Genomic DNA, 18279 nt, shown 5'->3' on the forward strand with positions numbered 1-18279 from the left:
TCTCTCTTCCCCCCAGGATTTCCGACCCTCTGTTCATCGGAAGTCCAAGATTGTCCGCAACCCTCCGTGTCCCTCTCCCCCTCTCTCTCTCTCTCTCTACAAGCCGAAGCTTTCGGAGCCACTTTCTCTCTCTCTCTCTCTCTCTATATATATGCCGCAGCAACAGTGTCGGCCACTGGGAAGAAGGTAGTCGTCTATGCTTCTTGGGAGCCTCCGGTCTAGCGTCGAGGAGGAGGAGGAGCGGGGGGCGACGACGACGACATGGTGTTCAAGGGCAGGTTCTTCTCCTCCAAGAAGTCGGACTCCTCCAGCCCCGACGGATCCAACAGCCCCCGATCCCTCGGATCCAACTCCCCGATCCGATCCGACAAGAGGAAGCCCAAGCCCGCCTCCAAGCTCGACGACTCCGCCACCTCCGCCGCCTCCGCCGCCGCCGCCGCCACTTCTTCCTCCTCCTCCTCCTCCGGGTTCCCCTCCCCGTGTCGTCAAACCCAAGTCAAGGACGGTCAGAAGAAGAAGGATGCCAGGGGCAAGGAGCCCGAGAAGCCGAGCCAGGCTCACGCCCCGCAGAAGCACAACCCGGTGTCTTTCAAGTCGGGCTCGTCGCTCGGGTCCAAGTCCAAGAAAGGGACGGTAGCCGCCGCCGCCGCGGCGGCGGCGACGGCGACGGGGACGAACCCGGTTGAGGAGAAGGAAGCGCCGTCTTCGGTGTCGCCGATATTGGCTTCCTCGTTGGGATTGAATAGGATAAAGACGCGGTCCGGCCCGCTGCCGCAGGAGAGCTTTTTCGGGTTTAGGGGTGAGAAGGGGTCGGGTTTGGGGGCAAGTAATCTCTCCAGGCCGAGTGTAAATGTCGGGGATCGGAGTTCGGGGTCGGCGAATTCGAGTTCCGGTAGTGGTGGTAAGAAGAAGGAAGTGGAGTTTGCTCCTAGCAGAATGGGTGTTCCTCAGGACAATGCGAGGTTTGGAAATTGGGTTGAAAATGGGACCAATTCCGACGGTGTGTCGCCAGGGAGTGTGCTGTCAAGGGATCAGAGCCCCAATTTGCCCGCAGCTTCCAGTTTGGCAAATGCCGAATCATCTTCTGAAGCAGGTATACATTTGGTATAGTTTGTGCTTTTTATTTTAACCCTTCAGTTCTTCATATATGGCATTTGCAACTATATATTAGCTGCTGAACCTAGTTGAAATTCTGGTATGAATTGCCTATATGTCGAATGAGATTCTAAAAGTTCCCAAATCAGTCAAATTGTTGGCCGTTCATGTTCAATGTGCCAATGTGTTTGGAGTCTCGACTAGCGAGCATATGACAAAACAACTTTAGGTGTAGTCTAACTTCTTTGTGAATTGGCCAATGAGTTTTAGGATAACTTAAAGTATGCGCTATGCAGGAGATATTGATACAGAATGGAAGATATGAGTAGCACAGGGTAGTGCATCACGAGGCGGGGTATGATTGCGTATAATACAAGAGAGATATTTTGTACTATGAATGAAGGAAAGGAAGTGAAAATGAAGATGAGATGAGTATAATTGTATGGTCAAGTTGATGAACGAGCCATAACGATAGGGAAGACCATATGATGAGCGCGGATGTGGTTGCCTAAAACTCTTTTATCCACTTTAGGTAAGCTGTTGCGAACAATTAATTGGAAAATTGTAAAGGAAGTGTGTGACAAAAACTGGTTACAGCTAGTGCAATATGAGTTCAGTATATGAAGCTGTAGAGGAGGGCCTTTTTTCTTTTTTCTTTTTTTTTTTTGGGGGGGTGTAGGGGGAGTTGGAAGGGTCAATTTCTGATGCACAAGAGGATGCGTAATCATAATCATGAGACGCGAGAGTTATGCTAGCCTACAAGCTATGTACATTGCCAGACTCAATATTTCTTTCTTAGCCTCATTCTATATCTTAAATTATCTCTATTAGGCCATGTGGATTCATCGTGGGGCCGTGCTGGAGACATAAGAAGTTCAGATGTTTGTACACCGGAGGTACTGTTAAAAGATTCTTATTAATGCTGTACATGCAGTTCCTAATGTTCTGAATCACCATTATTTATGCGTATATCGTGAAAATGGAACATATGCTTATTTATACTAAATATGATTCGGAATAAAGGAATCGGAGTCTCCCCGTTTTCAAGCGATTCTCCGTGTGACAAGTGCACCAAAGAAGCGATTTCCTGGTGATATCAAAAGTTTCTCACATGAGTTGAACTCAAAAGGTGTGCGGCCTTTCCCATTTTGGAAACCTCGTGGCTTGAATAATCTGGAGGTACCGTGATTTAAAGCCTTGCAACTCTCCAGACGATAGAACTTGTTTTTGGATATTCTATCTCGTTCTGATAACTTTGATGCTCTTTACAGGAGATTCTGGTTGTAATCAGAACCAAATTTGACAAGGCCAAGGAAGAAGTCAACTCTGATCTGGCTATCTTTGCTGCTGATTTGGTGGGAATTCTTGAGAAAAATGCTGAAACTCATCCTGAGTGGCAGGAGACCATTGAAGACCTGCTGGTGTTAGCTCGTAGCTGTGCTATGACATCACCTGGAGAGTTTTGGCTTCAGTGTGAAGGAATAGTTCAGGAGCTTGACGACAGGCGCCAAGAACTTCCCATGGGAATACTGAAACAACTTCACACAAGAATGCTTTTCATCCTGACAAGGTGTACTAGGTTGTTGCAGTTCCATAAGGAAAGTGGATTGGCCGAGGATGAGCAGTTCCTGCATCTTCGTCAGTCCAGGGTGCTGCATTCTGCTGACAAGCGATTTTCGCCCAGCATTGGGAGAGATGGTAAGAGTTTGAGTGCAGCAAAGCCCTCAAAAGCACCTTCATCCAGGAAATCTTATAGCCAAGAGCAGCAGCATGGCTTGGAATGGAAGAGAGAACGTCCCATGCAGAGAGATGATGTTCTCTCTCCTCCAGCTAATGACACTCCTAAGAACGAGTCACCTGGAGGTAGGAATCGGATGGCTTCATGGAAAAAACTCCCAACTCCAGCTGGGAAAGCCTTGAAAGAGTCCGTCCCAGCGAAGGAGCATCATGATAGTAAAGTTGAACCTGGAAAAGCGTTCAACAATAGGAGAGGAATGTCCGACGGGGATGTTGCTGTGAAGTCTCCTGAACTCCTTTCTGCCCGAGAGTCTTCTAAGCATCAGCACAAGGCTTCTTGGGGTTACTGGGGAGATCAAGCACATGCTTCTGAGGAAAGCACCATAATCTGTCGTATTTGCGAAGAGGAGGTTCTTACTTCATTTGTAGAAGATCACTCTCGAATTTGTGCAGTTGCTGACCGATGCGATCAGAAGGGTATAAATGTCAATGAGCGTCTTCTCAGGATATCTGAAACTCTTGAAAAGATGATGGAGACCTTTCAGAAGGATGCTCAACATGTTGGCAGTCCAGATGTTGCCAAGGTATCAAATTCAAGTGTCACTGAAGAATCTGACATACCCTCTCCGAAACTCAGTGACTGGTCAAGGAGAGGTTCAGAGGACATGCTTGATTGTTTCCAAGATGTCGATAACTCCATTTTCATGGACGATATGAAGGGTCTACCTTCCATGTCATGTAGAACCCGTTTTGGTCTTAAGTCTGATCAGGGAATGACAACATCGTCCGCTGGAAGTATGACACCTCGGTCTCCAGGATTGACACCAAGAACCAGTCAGATAGACTTGCTCTTGGCAGGGAAGGGTGCTTTCAGTGAGAATGAGGATTTCCCACAGGTATCTTCTTCAGTTCTGTCTTAAAATGCTTGAGCTGCTTTTCTAAGTGATATCCTATTTTGCTTGCAAAACTTGATACATTGGCATGATATATGACTGGAAAGTTGTAAGTTCAGCCTCTGTATTTTGACTTACCTTGTTTGAAAAACAGTGATGATCTTACAGCATTTTCTTTTGGTTTTACTGGAGGAAGTCACAAGCAAAGTTTCAAAAGACACGTTTGATGCATCAATCCTCAATCCTAACCCTAAGCTGCAAAATGGTTCCATAATGCATTGGTCCATCAATTGGCTTAGACCTAAGAGCGAGTAACATGCATTCGATACTTAGTGTCTCTGAAATTACGTGCCTGGATAACTGCATGTTTTACAAGTCAATCATGACAAGTAATATGACATTCATATCAGAATGGGCTAGCTGAGTTTGCATTGTTTATACTAATCCTTTATGATGAGTTTGTTTTATTAGTTGTGTAGTCATGGTAAGTTGAAGTATCTTTTCTACAGATGAACGAGCTGGCTGATATTGCTCGATGTGTAGCAAGCACACCAATGGATGATGAGAGATCGTCACCCTTCTTACTGACCTGTCTTGAAGATTTGAGGATGGTTATCGATCGGCGGAAGTTTGATGCGCTTACAGTGGAGACCTTTGGAACACGGATTGAGAAGTTGATACGGTGCTTAATTTACTAAAAATTTCTTCCTAAATCCAGTACGGTAGTGATATTTTTTATTGGATAACAATTAGTTTGCTTGCTTTGTTTATTATACGAAAAGCATAATGCCTTGATGGAATATTGGACGCGTAATATGCAATTTGATTAATTAGAACTTAGGGTCAACTATCTTTTGTTAAATAATATTCTTGATGCAAAAGTGGTTTTCTCATATTTTGCAGTCTTTGTTCTTTTCGAAGCTAAAATAGAACACACCATTTTAATGATACCTCGGAGCTTATCTGCTCTATCCTTGATTTTGTTTGATACCTTTGAACTCTTGGAATTACCTTGGTATGAAAGAAGACTTGTCACTCTTATGCGACTTTCATCATTGATTCTGATTAGATTTCATCCTCTAGGGAAAAGTATTTACAGCTCTGTGAGCTGGTGGATGATGAAAAGGTCGACATAACAAGTACTGTTATCGATGAAGATGCTCCTTTGGAAGATGATGTGGTCCGTAGCTTGCGAACAAGTCCTGTTCATTCTTCTAAAGATCGAACATCCATCGATGACTTTGAGATCATCAAACCAATTAGCCGTGGTGCTTTTGGACGTGTTTTCTTGGCTAAAAAGCGAACGACTGGTGACCTTTTTGCAATAAAGGTGATGCCTTTTGAATTTGATTTTCATGCTTTGTTTGTTATCCTAAGCAATTGTTGCACCTTTCAATTGTTGCACCTTTTCTCTTTCTATCGAAGAACTAGCTTCGGAAGGGGTTCTTAACTTTTAGATCTTTTTAGAGTTATGCATGTTGACATATAATGATTGTTAAAGTCATAATTATCCCTCTTGATCCATCATTTAGTTAATGAAGGTCCTGTTTTATGAATCATAGTCGGGAAAAGGTATCAGAAAGAAGCGAATTGTTAAAACTTGGCAGAGGATCTCTTTTTATTCTTGATATGATTATATATGGAGGCTTCACCTGTATATTGCTTGTGACTTGCATTATCTGTGTCCTGCTTTGTCCAACAGGTTCTTAAAAAGGCAGATATGATTCGCAAGAATGCTGTTGAAAGTATTCTGGCTGAACGTGATATTTTGATTTCAGTCCGTAATCCTTTTGTGGTGAGCAGGTCTATCTATGAAGCACCTCATTGTCTACATAATACATGGTTTCCTGTATTCATTTGCTTCTGTCTGTCTCAGGTTCGCTTCTTTTATTCGTTCACTTGTCGTGAAAATTTGTATCTTGTGATGGAGTATTTAAATGGAGGAGACCTGTATTCGTTGTTGAGAAATTTAGGCTGCTTAGATGAAGAAGTGGCTCGCGTGTACATAGCAGAAGTGGTAAGTTGCTAGTGTTACTTGGATGTGCTACTGTACCATTTATGATGCAGTCTTAAGAACCATGAACATGTCCATGTAGGTGCTTGCTCTTGAGTATTTACATTCTCTGCGCGTGGTTCATCGTGATTTGAAGCCTGATAATTTGTTGATTGCTCACGATGGTCATATCAAGGTAATCATTGAAGAGACTCTTTTCAGTAGGAACATGAGGATTTAACTAAGTAATTTTTAACATCTCTTTGTGTCTAGTCATTAATTATAAAAATTTCAATGTTGGTTTAGCTGATAGTTAATTTTTACGTACAGTTGACAGACTTTGGGCTTTCTAAAGTTGGTCTCATCAACAGCACTGATGATTTATCGGGTCCAGCAGTTAGCGGCACATCCATGCTTGTAGATGAAGAGCCTGAGCTATCCATGTCTGAGAGTCAGAAAGAAAGGCGGAAGAAACGTTCTGCTGTGGGCACACCCGACTATCTGGCACCAGAAATACTTCTGGGAACAGGACATGGTCTGTATTTGCCATTTGCTTTATTTAAGATGCAATGAATATTGTCCGGTTTTATCGTGTGTTAATTATTTGGCTACTTCATATCTGGAGATGTAAAAATTAACTTGTCCATGATAAGTCTACAATTTGTCATTTGTGTTTCATATTCACTCTATCGATTTTTTTATTGCTGAGGGAAATCGCATGTAACCTCTAGTGTACAGTCATGTTATCACTGATCACGCTCCTGAATGTTGCGTTATGTTATTCCTATATTCACTGATTATAGCAGTAGGGCTAACATTATCACATCTCACTTATTGCATTTCAGGCACGACTGCTGATTGGTGGTCTGTTGGTGTTATATTATTCGAATTGATTGTTGGAATTCCTCCATTCAATGCGGAGCATCCACAGGTTGGTTTCTTGTCTTTTACCTAGTAGTTGAGCATTTTTAGTGTATATTTATTTATTCAAACTAACCATTCTCATTCTTTCAGACAATATTTGATAACATTCTTAATCGTAATATACCTTGGCCTAGAGTGCCTGAAGAAATGAGCGCTGAAGCACAAGACCTAATCGATCGGTTAGTTAACTTCTCTTTTACTTGGGCATTTAGAATCTGTCGATGTTGGATGATTTAATATGACAAATCAATCTTCATGATTCCAGAGAAATTAAATTATCGGGAGAATTTTCTGTTATTACCCCCCAACCATTTTTATCCCCCATTAGCGATCCGTTCTGTCTTGATCTTTGGTAGATTCGTTCTTAAATTTTTTTTTTCGAGACAAAGATTCATTCTTAAATTCAAAAGTAGAAAAAGTGGACGTTTTTAGCAAGATTCTCACAGTGCATAGTTTCTGTGTGTTTTTCTTTATGCCCCTCATCATTTTTGTGAGAAATAAACTTATGAGGGAAGAGAGAATGGAAATGAACACTCTGAACAGATACTCACACTGCCGAAGTTCATATTTTTGCTTCCATGATGATCGGTTAAGATGAAATTATTATGTTAAAACATTAACAATGTGCCTACTCATTTGGTTTTAAAGGTTACTGACCGAAGATCCTCACCAGAGACTTGGAGCTAGTGGAGCATGGGAGGTGATTGTTTTTGCCTTAAATATAATTGGGGGGAATGATCATGTTTGTGAAGTTGATGTTTGGTTATTCAGTGAATTGAAAATTAATCCTACAGGTGAAGCAGCATGTCTTCTTCAAAGATATCAACTGGGACACTCTTGCCAGGCAGAAGGTTTTACTATCAAGTTTACCAATCAAACAATTTCCTAGAATTTAGTTTGTTGATATTTTCTCCATTTTCATATTGACCCATGGCATCTGGACGACTTTGTTTACAGGCGGCATTTGTCCCCTCTTCAGAAAGTGCCCTGGATACGAGCTACTTTACAAGCCGCTACTCGTGGAATACTTCAGATGAGCAATTTTATCCTGACAGCGAATTTGAGGACTTGAGTGACGAGGATAGCTTGAGTGGAAGCAGTTGCCTCAGCAATCGCCAAGAAGAAGTGGTAAAGTTAATCAAGATATTTAGGACTTGTTAATATGATTGTGATATTTTGTGGTGTTTACTGTTTTCTATTAGTATATGACCTTACGTTAGTGGACTTGTTCTGGATAATGATGACATGCAGGGAGATGAATTTGGGGGTCTTGCTGAGTTCGAGTCTGGCTCATCTATCAACTACTCATTCAGCAATTTCTCGTTCAAGGTAATAGCTAAACTAATAAAATGCCATTACATGCTATTGTGCATTTATCCAAAGTTGGATTGAGATATACGAGTGTTGGGTCAAAATTGAGGTTTGTTTTCAGTATGCTTTCTATGTTTTACGATTTCGCTATTATGGCTGCTATTTACTTGTCTTGCGCTTTTGTCCCTCCAATTTTTGCAGAATCTCTCTCAGTTGGCATCGATCAACTATGATTTGCTTTCTAAGGGATGGAAGGATGATCCTCCGCCCAATTCCGGTGCATGATTGCTTATCTTCCCCCACAAAAGCGGGGAGGGAATACTATTGAACTTGGCTTGTGACGAGCTTTGGAGGGCACCGACTGACCTCGTCGCTGTTTATATACCCTGTACATGTATGAATCTGAAAGATCAGCCTTTTCCTTATCTGAGTTTCCTTTTTCAAATTCTCTGTTTTACAAATTTGAATCTTTGTTGAATGTGATCTTTCTTTTGCAGAGATAGAAGAGACATTGATAGAGAAACCGTGCCGGAGATGTGCTCTCTCTGCAGTTAGGTAATGTTTCCACACCGCAGGGTTTCCATTTTTGCCATCGAATTGTTGTGTTGGTAATGATTTTGGGTTGTCAATGTACCTACAACTTACGAGCCTAGGTGTTGGTGTATTTGTGACCCTCCAAAGTGTATCATCTGCAATTTTCCAAAGTTGTCAATGAGAGCACATCTCCCTTTTCTCGAATTCTTAGCGCCCGTCTATTTTATAGGGGCTGTGTGACAATATCTTACAAGGCCTTGGGGATCATCACAAAACACGAGCTACTCTTCTTGAGAATGTATGAGAGCTGTAAGAATATGCTGCGGTGGAAAATGAACTTCATGATGAAATCTAGATCGAAGTCGTACTCGTCTCAATTTTGTTATCTCACGTAAATTTTGCTTATTTTAGTCGTTATGAATCGGAAACGAAGTTCATTCAATAGGTTGGTGCTGTCCTTCACTTGTGTCCGTAGTTTCCTGGTCAGTGGTAAGTTGATCCTTTCTACTTTGATTTGAATTTTAAGCACCACTTCATAAGACAGGAATAGCTATATCTTTCTAAGGATCAAACATGGCGATCTGAGATGTCCCGGTATGTGGAGAGCTAATAATCTTTTCCATCCTAGAGGAAAATACTTCTCCTGTCCCCTGACGATCGTCTCACTTCTAAAGCAATTGACCATCGGTGCAACTTCCATTTTTGTCCGGTGAAGATTTCGTGTTCATCGTGCTTCTCGGGCATGCCAACTCGCGGAGGTGAATAATAGCGGTGATAATTGCCCGTCCCCTCTTTGAGAAGCGCCGAATTATACGTTCATGTTCATGAATTGGATGTGGACCATGAAACTATTCACAAGAGTCTTGAACAGTCGATTTTAACGAGTAATTGGAAAGCATATGTTTCCGCTCCATCATAGATCTAAATATGTTCATATCATATAACTTAATGAACCTTTTTAAGATCCATATCATCTTTTCTCTCCTATGTGAAAGTGAGTCAAATCATAATGACAAATGTCCAAGAAAATCTGCCTGGAGCAAGGTATCTGAGAATGCTATTCAGATAAAGAGAAAATCAGACAGATGATTGGCCCACTAGCCTGGTGTACTGGTTTTCTGTGTGCCCAGATGTTTTTGTATTTATGTGATCAACAAATCTTGTGTTTTTCCCCTCATACAAAACTCTGTTCCATGTTAAAAGGTGGAGATGTGGGGGGGACAGCATCAACCCAGACCCAAGAGACGAGACAAGAAAACCCTTCAAAAAGATTTTAATTAAAAAAATTAGAACACAGAGGTGCAACTTTTTGTTTATTTCCATACCTTATCTGACTCCTTGTTATTGGATCTTATGCAACCAATCTAAAAAAGATAAGTAGAGAGGAACAGAGACAGGTCCCAGAGTTTTTCCGGGGCCTGAATGAAAAACAAAAGCTTGATTATCATATCCACCATGGACCACATGAAATCAGACTGATGATCTTGGCCATGTCTATGGAGCCAAGTTTGTCAACCTTTTTGTTAGGCACCATAAATTCACATCCTTTTTAAAAAGACCCTCAAGTAGCTGCTGGGAATCACACATATGAGGAGAATCCTATACAAACCCACCTGCCGCCACCACCTCCAGCACCAATTTCAAAATTTTAAATTCATCAAAGGAAAGCCTTTTACTTTTTTTTTTCTTTTCTCTTGCAGCAGGTACAAAGATATTCGATTGGTTAGCTGTAAATCAATAATTACATTCTCATAAGGTTCCCGAAGTTAATATTTTATTTTATTTTATAACAATTATGGAGATTTGCCAACCATCGTGACAGAGAAAGCACATGCTGCAATAACTGTACCAACAAGTTGGCTCACTGCAATGTTTGATTAAAGACTAGTGAATTAGCCAAAAAGAAACTTCTCCAAGGAGGCCACAAATTCAACTTTAGACTTCAGGTATATATCTCAATCTGATTTTCAAAAGGTCCAGAAAACTTTAAACAAAGTTTGGTGGATCAATACACTTGAAAACACTATTGCACCAAGCATCCTAAGAAGCAACCGAAACATCTCAATCTGAACAGATGACGAGTTGCATCAAAAGCAAAAGGGGAAAGCAAAAGCAAAAGCATGAGTAATAATTACAAGAAACCATGATCCAACATACTTACCAACAAGAACAAATGTAACTGATATCCACCCCAAAGCATAAATGAAGAGAAGGTGAAAAAAAGTAGCACAATGGGGAATTACAGAAAATGATGAGAGAAAAAAGGGGAGAAGACTATTGCCTCGTAATGACATTAGAAAGAGGCCCAAATTGACATAGAACAGAAAAATAGAGAAGAAAACCCAGATTATGATGCTAAAAGTGGCATAATGTTGCAAGATGATCCTTCGGGAATTTCGCTCGCCAGTCTCGGAAATCAACTCACCGAGATGATGCGTCATCGTTCACTTCATTGACCTGGTCGAGCTGTGGGGCGCGATCTTTCTGTGAGCTAGAATGACACAGCCCTTCAATTTGGCTCCTCACTTCGGACATTGATGGACGCTTATCGGGATATTGGGCGGCACAATCTATCGCGAGCTGCAATAGCTGAACCATCTCCTCCCCGATGTTCTGGTACCTCAGGAGCTCGAGATCGAAGACTTCGGAAGTCCACTCCTCGCGAACAATGGACTGGACCCACCTTGGAAGGTCCACACCTTCCTCGTTGAGGAGAGCGTGAATAGGCGCCTTCCCAGTCAAGAGCTCCAGAAGCAACACCCCGAAGCTATAGACATCGGCCTTTTGGGAAACTCTACGAGGGTCAGTGACTTCTGGTGCTCGGTAGCCGGCAATGTGGTTTGGAGTGGTGGAAGGCCCTACAAGGTGGGCCAGGCCAAAGTCGGACACTCGCGCATCGTATGATGTCGTGAGAAGGATGTTGGAGGATTTGATATTTCCATGGGAGACGTTCGGACCTTGGGAATGTAGGTACTCTATGCCACGGGCAGCTCCAAGGGCGATGGCAGACCTGATTTCCCAGTTCAGCGGAGTCCTTCCTGCTCCTTTGTTTCCTGCAGTAATTTTGCAAACATGAGTTCTACCATATCAATGCAGTTACAGCCGTGAGAAAATGTTAACAGATAGTTATGCATTCGCGATCAACTCCAGGAATGAAAGCTGGCATGAACCAATCATAAGTAGTTTAAAATATGTATAATGGAAGTAATTGAACTTCAATCAGAAGAAAACTGTTGCAAGGAGCTACAATAACAGGAAATTTTAATAACCCGAAGAAAAGCAGAACATAATTGAAACTTCAGGAAGAAATTATCACCATGTAAAAGTGCAGACAAGCTTCCCATAGGCATATAATCATGGACGAGAAGCTTCTCATCATTGCTGTAATAGTATGCCCTCAGAGGAACCAGATTCTGGTGATCCATAGCTCCGACTGCTTCAATCTTCTCCTTGAACTCCTTTGCAGCCACGTTGACATCCTTTAGCCTCTTCACAGCCACCGTGATCCCGGCCTCCAAAACCGCCTTGTAAGCCGTTCCAAAGGTCCCTTTCCCGAGAACTTCCGCCGAAGCCCTCAACAAGTCCTCCAAATCAAACACCTTTGCCGAATTACCGAAGAATATCAGCTTCTTTGCCGCGGTACCAGCACCACCATTTACTTCCCCTTTTCCACTTCCCGCCATGGCCGCAGATGCAGCTACCGCCACGGAGTACCCATTACTGTAACCGCCATTCTCGACCTCCCCGACCGGTTTCTCGCCTGGAATCTCCAATTCCTGGTGCTTGAAGGTCGCGATGTCCACAGATCTAGTCTTCTTGCCACCCTTCTGCCGGCACAGATACATCAACAGTACGACGAGGAATATAAACCCGAACACGCACCCAATTACTATGCCCGCAACCGCTGCCCCAGAAAGCTTCTTTTTCTTTCCTCCTCCGTTGTCAGTACTAGCAGGCGGCACGCCGGCGGGCAGACTAATTTCTTGAGAGCAAGAAGCCAGCGGCTTCCCGCACAGAGAGTTACCCGAAAACGAAGTGTTAGCAAAAGCCCCCAAGCTGTCAGGTATCGACCCGTTTAACAAATTGTCAGAGACATTGAACTGCTCGAGGTTGGGCAGCTTCAGCTCAGCGGGGATCGACCCAGAGAGCTGGTTGTTCTCAAGAAAGAGAGTCCTAAGCCTAGTCAAGTTGCCGAAACCAGCAGGAATCTCCCCAGAGAACTTATTGGACGCGAGATTGAGCCTGACGAGATCACGCAAGCTGAACAGTGACTCAGGGATCGGGCCAGAGAACTGGTTACCTTGCACGTAGAGGTTCCTCAGGTCGGTGCAGGACGCGAGATCTGAGGGGAGCTGGCCGGAGAGCGTGTTGAGCCGGAGCGAGAGAGTGCGGAGCTGGGTCAAGTTACCCAGAATGCCGTCGGGGATTTGGCCGGACAGAGCGACGCCGGGCAAACGGAGGGCGGTGACCCGGTTCGCCTCGCACTGGACCCCCGCCCACGAGCAGGGGCTCTGGAGGTTGGCATTCCAGAGCAAAGTGCGGCCTCCGACGGCGGATCTCAGCGCGAGGAGCGCCGCTCGGTCGGACGCGAGATCTGGCTCCGCGACGGGGACAAGGATGGCCGAGGCCGCGAAGAAGCTCAGCAAGGCAAGAATTCGAAGCTGCATTGTGGGGGATTGTTCTTCCGAGCTGGTGGGTGATCAAGAAACGCAGCTGCAGATGATGGGTCTCCTTGATTTCCCTCTCTGCCGGTGAGCGGGAGGCTATGGTTGGAGTAAATGAGAGTGCAACTGCATAGTTCTGTGGTTGGTCCTTGGAGGGTCTGAGGAGTTTGGGTGAACTGCAATAAAAATAGGATCTTTTTCTTTTGGGTCTTCTTGCTTTTCTCTGGGTTTGTGTGTGGTGCTGTGTGGCGTATTTCTTGGTGAAGAGTGGGAGACTGGAAGAAGAAGGAGCAGGAGAAGGAGAAGAAGAAGGAGAAGAGGGTAGTAGTCCAGGCTGTATGTATGTGGGTTGCTGTCTTGGTGTGTGTATATGTGTGTTAGAGAGAGAGAGAGAGAGAGAGAAGGACGGTGAAGAACAAGAAAGTGAAAAAGAAAAGAAGAAAGAGAAGAAAGGAAACGTGAGGGGAAGGGGGGGATAAAAAAGGCAAAACCCTAGCTGTTGTTGAGTGCAGTGAGGGAGTGAGTGATGGTGCGTGATTTGCTGGTGATTAGTCAACTTGTGCCTTTTCTTTCTCTGCATGTTGCAGCATCTACCTCTTCTCCTTATTTTCCCTGGTTTTTTTTATTTATTATATACACCCATTTTCATTTTCTTTATTCAATCCCCTTTTTATTCTTTGGCCTTTCCAAGATAATGAGTGTAATGATTCTTGGTTAGGGGTGGATATGGCCCCTGAGGGATTTCCATTCCCTTCTTTCCTTTTTGTTGTTCATTATTGCTTTGCCTTTTTTGGTTTTCCTTCTTTTGGTCTGTGCAGTACCATCTTGCAGAATTTTCCCCAGGCATTTTCCCAGGTGGCCGACTGCTGAACACGGAAAAAAGAATGAAATTATGAGATAATAATACGTTGTTTGGTGTCCTAAATACCAGTTAGTACTCGAGAAAATCAATGTGCAGTGCTGACGTCATATTTACCAGATATTTTTCAATTGAGTTTTTTTTGCGAGGATAAATATGAAGTGGGGGAGGGGGAGCCCTCCCCATTTATGGACTGGACACAAAGTACATCGATTTGACAGTAAAACTTATTGTTTAAGAGTACCAACTGCGCATTGATTCAAAGATTTTCAGAGAATTTCAGACATTGAACTGAAAAAATTAATTTTTCTTTTATTTTTTCTTAATTTTTTGCCCCCCTTTTTTTATATTTTTTTTCTTGTGCAATAATAACCATTTCGTGTGCAGCGACATTGGATGTCCTAACGGTTGGAAAATGAGGTTTTTTATTTCTGGTGGTTGAATTTTGAAGTGGAAGCGATCACTGACAAATATTTTTGAAATTTTGTTGGCATTTCGTTAAATGATGTGATTGCGATAGGAGGGAGGAGAAGACAAAAAGGGTTTTTATTTTTATTTTTTGAGGAGAATTTTTGCTTTCATTTCTTCCCCCACATAATAATAATAATAATAATAATAATAATAATAATAAGCTTAATAATTAATCCTGGGAAAATGGTGATTATTTAATTTAGTGATGGGCTCCAGAAGATTGTTTAGTCTTTTCCCAATGGGTCTGTTCAGATGTTAGTTTTCTGTCTTTCATTGTAGATTTTGATTGCTTTTCGTTGCGCGATTTGAGTTTGATTGATCGATCTCTCTGATCGATCAAAAACTGACAAAACTTTTATGCATCTAAATCCGTACATATAAAATGAATTAGTGAGTTGGAGTTCACATAATTACCGGTCGATTCTTGTCGTGTCACTTTGCACGATTTTCAAACTTGATTCAACTTCATGATACCCTTATGAGAAAGTTTCACTTGCAATTGCATAATTTGATGAGGGATTAGCCACACTAGCATAGTCGACTAAAGTGAGGTCAAATCAGTTTGATGAAATTGAGGCTAGAATCTACATCACCAGCTAGGAGCATCACTGTATGGAGTTGGCGTTCTTTAAGGGGTTTTCTCAATTTTTTTCTGCTGTCCAATTTATAATTTCGCAAGCAAGAGCAATAGTTTTCCATCCCTAAAGACCAGCATTAGTGTAGGTAATTCCTTTTATTTTATTGTAATCATTATTCTATAGAAGCCAACGAAAATTATTTCTACTCATAACGTCGGGTTACGATGTGTGCTAAACATCGGATTAAAATCTATCGATGGACAGTGGTCACTAATATAATCGGGCTAACAAATTTGATTTTTTCCACGTACCATGATCCTAATTAAAGGAATAATTTTATTTACTAGTTTCCCAAAGCCAAACACATACGGTTTTCATTGTATTGGATTTTTCGTATGGATTTTATTTATGAGTGTTAGTTCCAAACACTCGTGTATTAAGAAAAAAAGCTTGCGGTAATAACATTTTCCAAAAGGGACGTTGACAACGAAAGAAGTACATGTTTCAATTGGAAAAATTACCCGATCGGTTATATACTTATTGTACGGATATCAATTCGGCCATATTCCAATTTTGCCAATTTAGTGCATACTTCCAATATAGTCATTCCGATTAATTTTCTTCGGAAATCACCGTAGGACGGCAATGGCTGGACTGCCACGTTAGCGATTTTCGATAAAAATTGATATCAAAAACTACATTGAAATTATTCTCAAAATTTAGGACTAAATTAGCAAATTGAAAAGTTTTAAACTGAGTTGGCATCCGTAAAATAGATTTATGATTAATTGGATAATTTATTCTATTTTGATTACGCTATTCACTTTGAATAATATATATTTACATTTCCAAAGCACATTTCTCAATGTACAATATTGTTCCTAAACTTTTAATGTGTTTAATATAGTTCATGAATTTTCGTAAATGTTCAAACTAGTCCCTACTCTATATGAAAATATCCAATGTTATCATTTCCATTGATTTAAGTTCACAGACAACATTGGATATTTTCATATAGTTTAAGGACTAGTTTGAATATGTACCAAAAGTTCATGGACCATATTGAACAAATTAAAAGTTCAAGGAACGCATTACAAATTGAGTCAAAGTTTAAGGATCATTTGTGTCATTTTCCTCACTCTTTAATGTTTTCCTTATTAAACTATGAGTATCATTAACTTAGAGCTCTCGAAACACTTATTAATCATATCCAACAAAGAAATAGATGCATTTTTCAGTACATTGGTCGTGCACAACACGAGAAAGGTGATCTTTTGATAATGACAAAATTTCTTCATCCGAATAATTTACAGAAATCGAGGGTATTCGTTAACAAAATCCTTGAATTATATCAAATTACATATCCTCGATCAAAAAATTTCGAAGTCACTCGTCAACCCATGAAATTCATCCGAAAGGTGTTTTTGAATGTATGGATAGGTATCTCCATCCGTTTTTGTTTTCTAGCTAGCTAGGGACAGAGGATGACGATAACGTTGGGGGTCCTCCTATCTAATCTATAACTTGACCAAAGTGCAATTAAAGAGGATTTTGAAAATAGATACACATCACTAAATGTATGTTCCAAAGTCAAGGAGTGGGTAATGTTCTCACCATTACTTCAGATTAAAACGTCGAATGTTGACTTGTCCTAATTTCGAGGCGTATTTGCATGTTATACACATACGATTCGATGATCTCGTGGAATTTTTTGAAAATGCATAAGACTTGTATCGTATGATTCGCAGTTCGGCTTTTCCTTTTAGGCCGGAATATAGCCGGAGTCGAAAATTATGTTCGTCGGCTTTCGATGCTGATGAAAACTAAGCCGACGGAAGTATTACGCATTTGCTTACAAATTACGCTCCCGAAAATAATGATTTGTAGAAAATATAATGGAGAATAGGAAGACAAAAAAGTAATAATATAGGCCGACAAAAATCAAGGAAAAATGAAATAAAAATCAAGAGACACACAAAATAATTTAAAAGAAGAGAAGAGTTGGGACATTCGCTGCATTAGGCCATGCTCTGTTGGGGCCACTCCCAGCAACCATGTCCCTTTCCATCTCACATGCATACCCCATTCGAGATTCATTCCTTTTTACCATCTATTTTCTGGAAAAATTAAAATAAAAAAAGAAAGAAGAAGAAGAAGAAAGAAACTACGGAATCAAAGTAGCGAAGAAGAAAAAGGAAAATTTATTTATCGCAAATATTCGGATAATTTATTGACCACTTGCTTCAAATGATACGGGCGATAATTTTTACGAAAGTAATATTCACATCGTTCGCTTTAACACGGAACAAAACGGAATCTGAGTGAATGCCCATTTCCCGAGCAATTGAATAGTTTTTTTTTTTATTGATATCGATGTAAGGAATTGAAAAATATTATGTGGAGACAGCTTAAAAGCTGAAGACGTTGATTCTTTGGAGTCGAGGCTATAGGCTGTGTTAGCAATCATTGCAACCAAAGTCCATACCCAGAAAACCCCCTCCTCCTCTTTCGCCAGCGAGTTGACGAGGGACCTCCTAACCTACACCTTCCCTGTTAAACTAATCATGCGCGCGCGATGTCGTACAATCGTTTGATTAGATTAGCAAAGAGAAGCTCAATTCGAAACAAATCAGACTACCTAAGCTGAATAATTTAAACTCAGAATTAGCTGGTGCTTGCTAGAAGCTTTATAATATCATGAGAATATTGCAAGTTTTCACTTATCGCCCATCTCACTGTCGGCTCACACGCTAGCCAATCGCCACGATCGAGCCACATATGATCCAGTGCATTGTTTTCCCTTTCATTTCGGGCCTTTCTAGCAGTGAGATGGGGTTGGAGCCGGCACCGGCTTATCATTGGGGTCCGACTTGAATGATATGGAGATTGATGCTGCATCACGTTGACCCACCTTTCTCACCTATTCATCAACAGCTAATATCTACGATTTTTCTCTCTAATTCATGCAATGATTCACAAGCATAATTGACGACGACAACATAAGGAATTGGATTCTGTTCGTGTCTTTGCTTAAAACCCCCAAGGTTAGCTGAGGGTAGATTAGACGCACGCTTTTCTTGCTAGTCACTTCACGCCTATGGCAACTTCCTAGGCGTAGAGCGAGGATTGGTAAGAACTATGCACAAAACGTGCAGAGTATCACCAAACCTAGAGGACAAGGGTGTTCCTACACTCCCTTTCTTCTTCTGGTTCAAAGGAT

At 41.6% G+C, this 18279-nt stretch overlaps 2 protein-coding genes across 4 annotated transcripts; one reads left to right on the top strand and one right to left on the bottom strand.

The window, feature by feature from the left end:
- The first annotated feature begins 122 nt into the window (after window positions 1-122).
- Window positions 123-10605, top strand: LOC115690652 (probable serine/threonine protein kinase IREH1). Of its 3 annotated transcripts, none has more exons than XM_056317494.1 (19): window positions 123-1093; window positions 1927-1991; window positions 2119-2274; window positions 2367-3728; window positions 4235-4407; window positions 4809-5055; window positions 5428-5520; window positions 5602-5742; window positions 5822-5914; window positions 6049-6253; window positions 6564-6649; window positions 6733-6821; window positions 7291-7342; window positions 7437-7493; window positions 7600-7770; window positions 7894-7971; window positions 8155-8347; window positions 8451-8508; window positions 9032-10605. In XM_056317494.1, exons 1-17 carry the CDS (start codon window positions 262-264, stop codon window positions 8236-8238), a joined length of 3984 nt encoding a protein of 1327 aa, XP_056173469.1. In that variant the 5' UTR covers window positions 123-261; the 3' UTR covers window positions 8239-8347; window positions 8451-8508; window positions 9032-10605. The 3 variants fall into 3 exon arrangements, with proteins under 3 accessions (XP_056173469.1, XP_056173466.1, XP_030472940.1); XM_056317491.1 differs by lacking the exon at window positions 9032-10605 and adding an exon at window positions 8607-8691; XM_030617080.2 differs by lacking the exon at window positions 9032-10605 and having other exon boundaries at window positions 8451-8691.
- On the bottom strand, window positions 10590-13484 carry LOC115690653 (probable inactive receptor kinase At1g48480). Its single transcript, XM_030617083.2, has 2 exons — window positions 11804-13484; window positions 10590-11540 (listed from the first exon to the last, which is right to left on the bottom strand). Exons 1-2 carry the CDS (start codon window positions 13152-13154, stop codon window positions 10909-10911), a joined length of 1983 nt encoding a protein of 660 aa, XP_030472943.1. The 5' UTR covers window positions 13155-13484; the 3' UTR covers window positions 10590-10908.
- Window positions 13485-18279: the final 4795 nt, after the last annotated feature.

The sequence above is a fragment of the Syzygium oleosum genome, unplaced genomic scaffold, assembly GCF_021117445.2.
Source record: "Syzygium oleosum isolate NSW1041296 unplaced genomic scaffold, Sole_v2.1 Sole_v2.01, whole genome shotgun sequence".
Taxonomy (NCBI): domain Eukaryota; kingdom Viridiplantae; phylum Streptophyta; class Magnoliopsida; order Myrtales; family Myrtaceae; genus Syzygium; species Syzygium oleosum.